Here is a 13,966-nt window from a genome sequence, read left to right as displayed (position 1 = left end):
TAACACAGTCTTCCCTTTCCAAACATACCTTTGTCAAAAGGTCTAAGCATCTCCAATATTTGAAGGGGGCCTACAAGGATGCTGGAGAGGGACTCTTCATCAGGGACTGTAGTGACAGGACAAGGGGTAATGGGTTAAAACTGAAACAGGGGAAGTTCAGGTTGGATATAAGAAAGAAGTTCTTAACAGTGAGGGTGGTGAGGCACTGGCACAGGTCGCCCAAGGAAGCTGTGAATGCCCCATCCCTGCCAGTGTTCAAGGCCAGGCTGGACAGAGCCTTGGGCAACATGGTTTAGTGTGAGGCGGCTCTGCCCATGGCAGGGGGATTGGAACTAGATGATCTTAAGGTCCTTTCCACCCCTAACTATTCTATGATTCTACGATCTCCTACCTTCCCTATATAAATAGGGGAAAGTTTTATTTCACAAGTAAACAGATATGAAGATGTTACTTTTAATAAAAGAAGGAAGCTTACAGTGACCTATGCAGTAAGTCTGGTAGGACTGATCTGATAAAACTTTGGGTTATTATTGACACAAATGAGAAAAAAAATACAAAAAATTCTCAAACAGTTGTTGAAAGGCATATGGATCTAAACATAACAGCCTAGAAAGAATCTTGAAGACCAAGCAGAGATAAAGTGCATACAGATAAAACAGGTCATTCATTTTTTTTATAGATGTTGTTCAAAGAGCTTTGTGACCACTTAATCCATTCTCTCTTCTTGGAAACTGTCTGCATCATTCATGTAGTCTTCAAGATCACTGTATTTCTGCAAATAAAATAAAACCTGTATTGTTTTATCAATGTTTCATAAGTGAATTACATAAAGACTGCTTCTTCTTGTTCTTCAATACATTAACAAGCATGCCAACAATTCAGATGTAATGATATCTGAAAGCTTGCTAAATACAATTGTACATGTTGTCTTAAAATAGTCCATAAAGTGTTTCTGAATAATTCAAAGTACTTCAGCCTAAACAGAAGAGTAAAATAGTCTTGCTGTGCCTCATGTACGTGTTTCCAATGCTTCTAAGTTACAGCTTGAGTTTGTGGTATTGCTGCTGTCACATGAAATGGGAGCCTGCCCACCACAGCCCAGAGATCATGCAGCTGTCAGAAAGCTTCATGTCACAAGCTGACACAAACTCTGCGTGAGCGCAGCAGCATACCACTGTGAGAGAGACGGGGTCATCAGAAGTGGATGAATGGTTAAGCTGAGTTGTATTACTGAAACCCTGTAATTCAGAACTGATCAATTAAATCAGACATTTTATCTCAGCCTGCTTTTATCTACTTGGAAAAGAACAGATCAAACAACTAGGCTGTACCTTCTGAATCCACCCATTGTCTTCCAACTGGCTGAAAAGCCGTTCTACTGTGTCTTTGACTGGTTCATCTTCCAAAACATCCGACTCAGTAATGGAGCTGCAATGCAGGTACAACTTGTATTTGAAGTGCTTCAAATTATGGTAAACTCTTGTCCGATTTGCACACACCATGCCGACCTTCAAAACCTAGGCCAAAGTGAACATATCACTCTCTGATAGAACTGCGATTATCTTGACAATATAAAGAATGGCTAAGTCAGTCCAGTAAGATTTTATGTCAGTCTAGGAAAATGCTTTGAATAATGAAATAAACAGAATGACATCACATGCATAAAATCAGTGTAAACCCCATGTAGTTTTTACAGCCACAGTAGAGTAATTTCAGAGCAAGCAGGCAGCCAGTGAGTCTGCAATGGCAGGTTATCGGTACTGTTTTCTTGCACACAGAACATGTTTATAGTTGGTAGTATCTCTCCTATCTCCTGATGGAACTTCATACAAAATCATTAACAATTTAGGCAACCATCATGTTGTGAAAGCAGAGAAAGAGAAATTATTTGATTACTTTTTCATCAGTATGTACTACTTCCCAGAGACATGAAATACCAGTTTTAGCATTTTGTAGAGTAATAGTATTCGATATTTCTTCAAAAAATACATATAAATACAAATAGACATACACCTAGAAACATTTATTTAATATATAGAAAGATTGTCTTTCATAAAATTAAAATCTGAAAACTGAGGATTTATACAATACAAATGTTAATATGGAACTGCCTAGGAGGTATAGCTAGGCCATAATGCTGTAGAAATCAAAGCCTCTGCTGATTCTCCCACTTAACACCAGTTTTACTTCTACAATTTCTGTGCAGAAAAGACACAACTGTCTTATTTAATAGTGTTTTTTACAGCAATCTTGATAGATAAACAAGTGGTAAATATGCATGAAAATACATAATCAGAGCATGGATTAGAGGAGATTCATTATCATCTATCAGCACTAACATTAAATACAGGCATGTGCTTGCATGTATCTTGAACTCAGATGTTATTCAAAGATGTTAAGTGGTAAGGAATATCTGAAAATACTGGGTAATATACTGTTCGGTTACAAGAATCTTTGGTTATCCTAAATCTTCACAAAGAGTACATGAAATTGGAGGTGTGGGGAAGAAGAAAGAATCAAAGTTCATCTATATTTAAGGACAGACATTCTGCATTTCACAAGAGTGGGTTTTGTTCCATTTCTACAAGAGCAAGAGTTCAAGTATATAAAATGGCAAATTAGAAGAGGAATTCTGTCCCCTGTGAATGACCACAGATGCACCCATGGAAGCAAAGCCTATCGGGTAAGAAATCCACATCTGGCTGGTTTTCAGAGGTCAAAAAGTGTTTTGCTACACTCAAAAGCAACATGATTAATATGTGCGTAAAGAAAATCAGCTCCTGATACATACAGGAGCAACTGATGTAGTTTTACTGTGAAAAAAAACCCACGACCAAATGTTTGCATCTGTGAGCAGTTCCCCAAAACACCCAACCTACTTGGTATCCACACTTACTGACAATGACAGTAAGAGAAAAGCATAGTTATAATGATTTTATAAGCTAAATTTATATTTATCAGCATTATATATTTTCTTAAATATAGGAGTATACTTAGTTTCTTAAATACATCAACCAGCAGCTCAACTGATACAAGCAGGCATAGTATGACTGAAGCCAAGACACATTCACTTAAAGAACTTCTGATCTGATCTTCAGTAGATGGTTATTAACTGAAATTTTAACCATCTCAAGATGATAAAAAATTCCTATCACTGTATTTCAACTCTACTGCTTATGTACATGTACTTATGTACCAGCTCCATTTTCTACTCTCCCCAAAACTGAAAAGCTGTGTTCAGAAGCTACAGGTGCTTCTGAAGTGCAAGAACTACCAACCAATGCATATATTTGATTCACTCAGATTTCCAGAAGCAACATTCCAAATACTGAAACAAAAAAGAACTGAGCTGTGGTGTTTCACAGAGCATTTCACAAGTTTTCAAGTATCCCAAGCAACAAGGTGCAGCATCCTGAATATTATGTGATGTATAATAGAAGATACCATCTTGCATCCAACTGATGGCCCAGTTGTTCCCCTGCAACAGGGGATATTTAGAAAGTTAGTATAAGATGCAGAACAAACACCACAACAATCCTAACATTAACATACAGCTTCTAGCAGTCAACACTTTAGACAGCCTGTATCATCCCAATTACTGAGTTCCATAAGTCTGGTAGAAGCTTCTCCAAGAACCTGTCTAATTCCTTTTGGGACTCACTAACACTTTTTGATTCCAAAGTATCTTATGGCAAAGAATTTTATAGTTCATTTATGCACGAGGTGTAAAATATTTCCACCTTGGAGAAATTCCAGAGCCAAATAGCTAAATATTGTATAATGTAATCACGTATTGTGTTTTTAAAGTAAGAAAGACTGCCTAAAAATACAATGCTATTTCCGAATGCAGCTTTGGAAAGAATCTCAGTACTGTACTGATGCTAATTTTTTCCTCTCAGTGACTCTGTCCTAATGCTTAACTTATCTCCTCAAGCTGGCCGTATCAGCCAAAGTTGTGTTAAATCACTTTGTATGGAATGCAGAAGCACAGCCTGACAATAGCACGACATGTAATGACTGAATCCATGTCCTCTAAGCGCGATTACAAACAGAAGTAGAACACCAAGACTGAGAGCAGAAAAGGTTTACAATCCGCGTGACACAGAAGCAAAGAGGTGTGGAGGACACCTATACCTCTAAACAATTTGATTCTTCCTGACCATGGAGGAATGAGAATTGGCACCCACGCACAGAACAATCACTGCAAGCCTAAGCAAAACTGGAACAGCTGTTTCTCTTCTCTTTCTATTGGCAAAACAGAATATTTGAGAGATGAGAGAAAAGGAAAGTTTTATGCAGAAGAGGAGGGTTGGAGGTCTGTTTTTGTTCTCTCCACATCCACTTTTCTTGGGTATTTTCAAATAGAACTTTAGAAAACAGTCCAACTACGTGCTTCCATTCAACCTGACCTGCCAGTGCTGAACTGCCTCCTCTTTCGGTCAATTAAGTTCCTGAAGTGCCAGTTTCATGTAGCTCTGTGTGCCTTTTCTCTTTTTTTCCTCCTTCCTTTTTTCTCAGTTGGCAGGATGAGTTGATCAATGTGTTGCCAGCAGAACTTCAAACACTACTTGAGAACAGTGCTTTTAGCAGTCTAACTTACAGGTCACCATAAGAACATGAATGTTGCATTACAAAGGCACTATCAAAAGTTACTGGAAAGTGCTCAATAACTCTGTCTCCTGGGTCTGTTCTACAGCCCCTGAGCTATATTGGCAGGCAGCTCAGCAGATGCTGGGGTCACAGGGTAAAAAAAAAAAACAAAAAACATATCTCATTTTCTACTGTTAAGCTGAAGAGGACAAAAATGAACTAGGAAGTTAGCTCAATATTCAGAAGGATATTTCAAGTTTTTTCCAAAGTGAAAAACGGCCAGTGCTTTATGTAGGACAACATTTGGACAGCAGAGAGCGAATTTCTGCTGTTATTTCCACGGTTAAGTTGGATGTTGAGCAAAGATTAAATTCTTGTGCTAGTTCACTTATTATTTCTGATTAGGTAAGGCACGCACTTCCCATGAAAACCTGCTCTACGTTTAGAGCCTCATATGTCAGGAATAATGACTGTACAATGGAATGCAGTATCAGTGCTAGCATAAGTGCCAAGGACTTACTGTTTTCCTGCAACAAACGTGGGGAAAAGCCTTGCTGGAAAAGCCTAACTCTTAACTATCATGCACACACAGACTTACCAAAGCAGAGTATGAACAACTGCTGCTCAGAAGGGTTTGTCATCTATTTAAGAAAAGCTGCAGCACAGATTTTCCCAGATTCTACATTACACAACAGAGCCCAATATGATGACATTGTGATAATCACTCTGGCACCCCTCAAATCTCTTAAATTAGAATATTTGCAAAGATAAACAATACAGGCGTGAGCTTCAGTAAGGTGTTTTCCAGTTTGATACAGGCTTCACTTAATTTGTATGTAAGAAATCCCATTATACCACATTTCAAAATATATTGTAAATACACCTTGCTCTGACACTTTCTTCTCTTTAGTAAATACTGTGAGGAACTTCAAGCTGTATCCAAAAATTATTTACACTCACAAAGAAAAGGAATACACCTTCTAAAGCTACTAAAAACTTGGATATCAGCTTGGTACACAACCAGCAGTATTTTATTCTTGACAAATTGTGTGCTTTGAGTTATCATAAAAGGTCATAGATTACATTATGTAAGAAGATCATACGCATACTTAATCATAACAATTATTGATAGCCGTAAATTTGAAGGGAAGATCCCTAAATATTAGGAACACACAGGTTCTTAAGAGTCAAGGTCTTCAAAAGTCTCAGCTGTGAAATGTAAGAAAATTGATTGCTCAAGTCATCTGACTGCTCAGTGCAACATGTAACAACAGGAAAGGTGTGTTTCATTCCCAAAATAGAATTTAATCCAAAACTCCCTAGTAGAGACAACTGAGTAACAAAAATACATCTTCTAGTTTGGACAAGTAATTCTGATAATGCAGTAGTGAGAAAAAGGCTCTAATAAAATGTACTGAAGTGGTTAGGAACAAGTCTTCTCAAAAGGAGACCAGTAATTCTGCCCAGGAGGGTTGTGGAGTCTCCCTCTCTGGGGAAATTCAAACCTGCCTGGACATGCTCCTGTGTAACCTGCTCTAGGCGGCCCTGCCTTGGCAGGGGGGGTTGGACTAAATGATCTCCAGAGGTCCCTTCCAACCCTAATGATTCCATGGTTCTGTGAATTTCAAGTGTCAATGCAACTGAGATGTCAAGATACTTCATCCTGAGTGAAGAGCTACATGGTAAAGAATGGATTTGAAAAAAATCCAAAGCATGAAGCAACAAATTCTGACTAAGCTGCACTTGGACTATGAGAATGACAGTGGCCCTATTCGCTCAGTGCTCTGATGCAGAGCAAACAAGAACTACTGGGGTGCACATGGGTGCTCCAAATACTAGAGGCATAGTAGGCACAGAATTAGCAAACCTAGTGACCCAATGCAGAACAAACCTGACCTGCAACAAAATAGAAAACACAATCATTCAATGGAGATGATTGCCTGTTATACAGAAAGTTACTTTTATAATTTTTCTGAAAGATAATCAATGCAAGATTCCTGCTGTGAAAGTCTTACGGGCATTACAGGCACACAGAAAGGCAAGGAGTTTTCAAATGATCCAATTGCAGTGGAAAGGCATTTTGATATTTAGAATATATGTAAAGCTAAGGCAAAATGTAATTTGTGATTTAAAGCCTCAGACTCTGGCATCAGATCTATTCAAGATCAAAAAAAGTCACAGTATTTTTCAGGTACTTGGTGAAACCAGGAATTCCAGGCATGTTCAGAGCATCACAGTTGTGTAATTCCTTTTTCACTGGTTTTCCTTTCTTTAAGATATGCATCCACTTTAGCATTTTGAGTCTTCTATTAAATGTTCTCTGGCCAAACAAAAAGGTACTGAGAAATAACTGAGTGCTTGTATCAGCACTCTGGTTAGTATGTGAATCTTCATGCATGCTTTCAGCCTTTTTGACACATGGTTTCAGACTGCCTCCCCATGCACCACAAAAGATAAGCATGCCGAGTAGGATGTGCAGGATGTCAGGTACTTAGAGTTTCCTTGCCCTGAATGACACTCAGACTAGATTTGAGATGTGAAATTGAGAGATTAGAAGTAGAGGAAAAATTGAGGCAAATGTCAATTTTTGACTTGAGGGTGAGAGTTATCAATAAACCCTATTGTATGTCTTCTTGATCATGAAGTTCAGCTCATGGCTGGACTGGCTAGCACTTACCACAGTGCAAGTACATGTGCTGCATCAGGTGCTAGTATTAAGTGGCAAAAGTGAGAAGGAAACAGCACATCAATCATTGTGATGTAGGCAAAAACAAAGGTCATAGAAAACCATCACATTTATTTTCTTCATAAGAGGTTTATTTGAGGATACTTTTCATTAGTGCTTTCCCAACATATAAGGGGGGGGGGGAGGAGAGGTATGCCTCTATTCATCCTTTCAAGTTTCATAGGAACTTCCTTCATAATTCCTAGCTAAATCCAGGAATATACTCCTCCAGACTGCAAAGTGGTCATAATATTTTAAAAATTAATAAGGTTTGGACATGGAAGTGCAGTGGCTTAACTCCTGTCTGTAGCATTACAGACATTAGATGCATTGATAGGATTTCTATTCTTTGTATGATTTTCCGTACCACTAGACAAAGCTTAACAATAATCATATAGGGTGCTTGTTTGAAGTTACCTGTTTGTCATCTGACATGAAGTCATCCACTTCCAAAGTTCTGCTATTATAAAGCTTTCCAGAGAGCAGCACATTAAACTTACAGTATCGGTTCAATTCACAGGCCTGACAAGACATATATTTTGGATTTTTCAAGATTATGTGAACATTTGGGTAACAATCCACACGCTCCTGAAAAACAGATTTCAAATAACATTAAAGAATCTCTTTAATATGAAAGATGTCTGAAATAGGCTGCTGACTACTCCGTATTCATACAAGATTAGTATAAGAGAAAGCAAGGAAATGAAAATTTGAAATCTCTCACCATTCAGTTGTGAACATATACCTCCTCAATCATTTTCCAACACTTCACTCTGTTCTAGTTCATTAATTCTTTCTTTTGGCCTCAGACCTAAGGAATGGCTTCTTCATCCTGGCACTTACTTTTCTCTCACCTCCCTTCTCTTTTTGGAGGGGGTAGGCATGCAACTGTATCAGTTGGACTGCTTCGAATAAATACACTGTATTTCTCCACTGGCCACATTATTATTACAGTGATGTTAGATCACCTTATCACACTAATACTATTCCAGCAATTTGTATGCAACGACTGGGTTGCTTTATATTGACTTCATTTTTTTTTTTTTTGAAGAAGTAGAAGGTTCATTATGAACATACTGGTTTATCTTTTTTGTGAGAAGAAGAAATTTTGTTATAACATTTAGCAGGTCACAAAAAAATCCTCAAAAAGTCATCTGCTGAATTAGCAGAAGCATTCAGATAACTCAGAAGAGATTCTGTTCTGTTACCTGAATATTTATCAGGTTATACTTCTGATATAAATATCAGAATAATCAAAATAAATAACAGAAGTATCAAAACAAGTTACATAAGAATGACTTTCTATTTAAAGTAAATATATATATAGCACTTACCGTATCTTTACAGAGAATTACAGTATTAAAAAAACCACATCAGTAATAGTATGATTTGGAACCCACTTCACCATTGAAAGTAGAAACTACATACCTTGTATCGATCTTTCCAGCGACTTCCAGAGATTAGGCTCTCAAGACGAGGCTGAATGAAGCGGTCATCCAAATAATGAAGTGAGAGCAACATATCCTGTGCATACTTCTTTTGTCTTGTTCCACCTGTTCATTGAGAGTTGTTATTAATTTGCTGCCAACTCTATCTTGTACAAGTTTCTTCAAATAAAATCTTTAAGGACATTATGCTTCTGCATACTAAGAATAATGAATGATTTTAACAGATTATCCCTGAATACATTTGCTACTGTTATCCATAAAAGCGATCCATGCAGCTTTGATAAACTGAAATATTTGTTTTAAAAGTCTGTATAACAAGACGTACATGAATAAACTCTACAATCAATTTTGAAGGGAAAAGCTGTCATCCCAAATGGAGAGCCATTCACTCAATGCCATTTATAAGAATGGAAAAGTGGGGAGGGAAGTAAGTGTCTTGTTTTTTGGCCAGTTTATAAAAGTACTCATAATGTACAAGGGAAGAGATTGCAATCCACGAAAACAAATAGCTCTGAGCTACTTCACAGCAGAAATTCTGACAACTCTCTTCATCACTTACAAAGAGCACACAGGAACCAGCCTTTACACCGCAGCGGCATAGGCAGATGCCTTGAGTTAGTCAGCGTAAGTGCTTCCAAATACTTACTCAAACAAAAGAAATAAACAAGTATGAGGATGGGTAAACCCACCACTGTTCCACAACTGTCTCCCAAATATGTGCTGGACTCCAGGGATTAAACAGAACTTTCACAGGTGTAGGGTAATTCATACTATCTTAAGCTTCAGCATGTACAGACATGAGTTAATTCAGCTACTTTCCTGTGTCTTTTAACAATGCTGTTATCAAGGGAACACAACCAAGATGGACCACTGGCTATCTAGCTTCTTATATAAAACCAGTTAATTGTCATTATAGCCACCATAATTACAATTCTTTTTCCATATACACTTTACACATATGTTCAGTAAGTCAGCTATGCTCAGAACTTGAAGAGGCTGTGGCAGACCATAAAGAAATCCCTCACAATAAAAAGCAAGCCTGCACTCTAATACTACAGCAGCTGCTCTTGATTCAAACTCATTCAGATATTCACTTCCATTAACTCAGAAAAATCCATTCTGTGCTATAAAATATATCTTTATAATGCTGGGTTGTGTTCATACTATACCATGTTCTTCAGAAAGACATACAACCTTCAGAATACAACCTCCAACTCACCTGCACAGCTGAGCTACTTCCAGCCCCTTGGCAGTAAGTTGTTAGTTTTATAGAACAGATACAATTTGAAATAGATGGAAGTTAGTTTACTTTTTACTTTCCATAAACTTGTTTTGACTTGGTAAAACAAAACAAAACTAATATCTGAAAGAACTAGCAGCAGTAGATGAAAGACATTTTTAGCTCCAGGAATACAGAGCCTTTATTGTGAAGTCTGTGGGGTACTTCAGTTTCTCCATTGTCTCTAGTTCCTGATGACATCAAAACTTCTCTCTTTGGCACTTTGGTGACTCCTTCCACAACCTGACACTGACAATCCTCCCTCATTAATCCCATCTTTACAGTGCTTCTGAAACTATGTGTGAGGTTGCCATTCAGACCCACTAGGTGAAGTGCCAAGAAGCACTTCCTCAGCAAGAACAAGACCAGAAGTACTGACTGCCAGTGAAATTCATCTGAAAGCAAGAATGCTAAAAAAAAAAAAAAATATGGAATAATTAATCTCCATAAATAATATTATTTATTATCTATCAAATTCCTCAAAAAAAAAGCTATGAAGCACGTGAAATTTTGACAGATCAGCTGACCTTGCAATGTTTTCATAGAGATATCTACTTTGAAATTCATTTGCTTTCCTGCTGGAACTGTTACTGCCGATCAGTAACACAGAAACACTTCCCTGTATCTCAGAATGCCTCCCAGGCTTAAAGGAATTAAGTCTACACATTTTTCTAAGATTACTCTATCCTCTTCAGAAAGATTTCCCGCTGCCCCCAAGTCAGAAAGCAGCAAAACCAAAACCAGATCTCGGGACTCACAGTACTATAATCAGGAGACACTTTTAAATGCCTTTGTATAACTTTGAATGCACTATTGTATTACTTAATGTGATTTACTTACCATATAATGAGCTCAGAAAAGTGTCATCAATTGCATTTATGAGGAAAGCCTTTACTATTCTTTTGAAGTGTACATAATGATCACAGCGAGATACTGGGAAGAAAGCAATATAACCAGAGTTTACCAAAAAAGAAAAAAAGAAGATGTAAGCAATGTTAAAAGTCCTCTAAGAAGAATTCTTTTCTTCCATTTTCATAAATTTAGAATTTTAAAGTAATTTAAAACTGGATTTAAAACTCATTTGAATATACAACATCCGCATCTTTAAGACCTTGTCTTTACATAGGGCTTCTCATCCCAAAGATCTTAATGAATTTTAGCATTCTTAAGTCGCACATCCTCTCAGCAAGAAGATCTACAAACAGTAAAAGAAGAAAATAATTCTATGAATAGCAGGAAATAATGCAAACCAGAGAAGGCCAGGCTTATTGTTTTGGGGTTTTGTTCATTTTTCTCTTTTCTGATTTTCTTTCAAATATGAACAATTCTGCTCAGGTCTTTACTGGGGAAGAAATAACAAAAATGCTTGTGACCATCTACACCAGCGCTGACTGTTCTGTCAGTACATACCTGCTTGTGAACAATAAGATACACAAGAAGATAACTAGCATAAAATTCTGCTTCAAATCCCTCTGCTCCATCCAGATACTAGTTTTTAAAAAAGAACAACCTGAAAAGTTTTCTCACTTTCTGCAGTTGGGCTGAAATTGTCTCCTGAATTCAAAACCCCCCCAGAGACCAGTGCTCCTCAGTCTCAACCACTCATCAAATACCCTAAAAAAACAAATTAATAAAAATCCCACATCCCCAAAACCCCAAACTCATGGCAAGAATTTTACATCAATCTCCAGAACAGAATGTGGCCAGAATTAACATAGCTGCTCTTAGCATGTATTGTAACATGGAGGATGCTTTTAGGTCTCCACAGGAATGACTCCATCATAGGTAGCCTATTTCATCCTAAATCAGACCAACTTAAAAAATCTGCAATAGGATTTCCCTTCCTTCCCCTCAAATTATACCCTCCCTTTAATAAGATACAGAAAGACTGTAAAAGTTTACTGTGGAAATCAGAGTACTTCCACAAGAAATTCAAGCCTTTAGGAATCTGCTTTTAAACTATCCTATCCTATTACATGGTATTTGTATTTTCACGCCATTAATATTTATTACATCACTACAAGAATGCTGTACATATAGATTGTCACTAATTTTGATCTTACAGTGTGGGACATAGTTTTCCAGCAACTTGCTATTTGATGTGTTCAGTTCCTTGTGTTGTGGCTGTTTTTCACCCATTATGTGCTCTGTGTCATCATCATCTTCTTCCTCTACTATAAAATCTTTCAAGCTGTCGCAGTCAGTTTCACTACCTTCTGTGGGTGTGAGGGGCAACTGAAAGAATGGTTCCTCTTCTATTTCTGCTTCACTATTAGAATCCTAAGGAAATTTAAAAAAGTATTTCAAACACAAGAATTTTCAGTATTTGCAGTGACAAAATACTACATGTACTAGATAAGATTTTTGACCTTCTAATTACACCTTTTGTTCAATTAGCAAGAAATACTGCTTACAAAAAATACATTATTCTGTCTAGAGGACAATTACTTGACCATCTCCATGTACTTCTCTTCAAGCTATTTGTAGGAATTAAGCTAACATGAGATCTCTAAATTACTTCAGCAGGTATTTTGCTTCTTCATAAAAATAACTTGGTAGTCTTCTCACGCTAAAGAAGAGTCCTCTTCATGATACGTAAGTTTTTCCTTTCTGACTACGTACAGAAGATACCTGCATTCTAAGCTGCTTGTCATCAGAATGCCTGAAAGAGCAAATTAAAAGAAATTCTTAACTCTTCAGAGATTAAAAGTAAACCAAAGAAAGGTTTTCAGCCATCAATATTGCTCTCATTAATGTGACAACTGTTAAAATGTGACAGAACTACTGATTTGTCAGAAATAACCCCCACCAAAATAAATAAAATCCCACTGATTTATATCTATTTGTCTTCCCCTACGTTCAATATTTTCTCCAATTGAATTTCAAAGGTAAAATCCAGACCTCACAATTTTCACTTCTGCCGGATCTCCGAGTTGCTCTTTGTCTTGCAAGTTGTTTCAATTTCGCAAACACTTTCTGTTTCCTATCAGTAGAAACATTTTCTGCAGAGCCGGTTTTATCAGGTTGTAGTTCTGTGGAATTCTCATCTTCATCTATTACACAGCGGCGCTTAGCAAAAACTTTCCTAACAAGTATATCACTGTCCTCACTTTCATCACTGTCATGCAATACAGATGTGTTCAACCTTTTACGCTTCCCAGGCACAATGCGCTCCTCATCCTCACTACCTTCTGTTACTTCCCCATCGTGGCTTTTCTCTTCATGACCTGAAAGGCTGTTGTTCTCAGCAGTTTCATCTTTTTCATCTACTTCATCTTCTGACGTGCTAGGCTCTTCCTCCTCAGAGGTACCTGAGGATTCATCGTTGCTGTCCAGTAGTATGAGCTCCCTCTTAGTGCGTCTCCAATCAACTCGGGATTTGGATGATGACAGTTCTGTTGCTGCTGTCTTATTTCTTGTTTCATACCTTCTGACCACTGTTTTTATCTCCATTGGAAGGCTGTAACAACACACCTAAATAAAAAAAGGTAAGTAAAATAAAGCACTTAACTACATTATGGCATTAAAAAAACAGAGAAATTAAAAAAAAAGTTACAAGGGCATGTGTATTTTGTCACATACACTTACGACTTAATACCATTAAGAGACGCACACAGAAATCAGCACCAACCAAAACTAAGCATGCACAGAAACTTCTGTAGAAGATATGCCTTACTCAGAAGGAAGATGAAGCGCAGAACTACCCACACCCAGCATAAATGAACGGTAAAACTCAGGCCTGGAGTGCAGCTCCAGGCCCCATCATCCCCTCAACGCGGGAAGGAAGCCTATAGCTGAGGCAGAGAGCTTCCCTGCTCCTGAGGTGTACGCCGCTCCCTCAGGACCATCCTCAGCAGGGCCCCACAGAGGAGCGGCCTCAGTTGGAAGGGACCACCCTACGCAAGTTGTCAGGCCTAACCCCCC

General features: G+C 37.8%; 1 protein-coding gene across 1 annotated transcript; it reads right to left on the bottom strand.

The window, feature by feature from the left end:
- Positions 1 to 647: 647 nt before the first annotated feature.
- Positions 648 to 13,495, bottom strand: CCDC82 (coiled-coil domain containing 82). The gene is made up of 7 exons (XM_010015274.1): positions 12,944 to 13,495; positions 12,106 to 12,322; positions 10,883 to 10,975; positions 8,744 to 8,868; positions 7,733 to 7,903; positions 1,332 to 1,517; positions 648 to 772 (listed from the first exon to the last, which is right to left on the bottom strand). The coding sequence occupies exons 1-7, from the start codon at positions 13,493 to 13,495 to the stop codon at positions 707 to 709; spliced, it is 1,410 nt and encodes a 469-aa protein (XP_010013576.1). The 3' UTR covers positions 648 to 706.
- Positions 13,496 to 13,966: the final 471 nt, after the last annotated feature.

Source organism: Nestor notabilis, unplaced genomic scaffold, assembly GCF_000696875.1.
Source record: "Nestor notabilis isolate BGI_N333 unplaced genomic scaffold, ASM69687v1 scaffold25135, whole genome shotgun sequence".
NCBI classification, from domain to species: domain Eukaryota; kingdom Metazoa; phylum Chordata; class Aves; order Psittaciformes; family Psittacidae; genus Nestor; species Nestor notabilis.
This window is presented reverse-complemented; position numbering and strand designations above follow the sequence as displayed.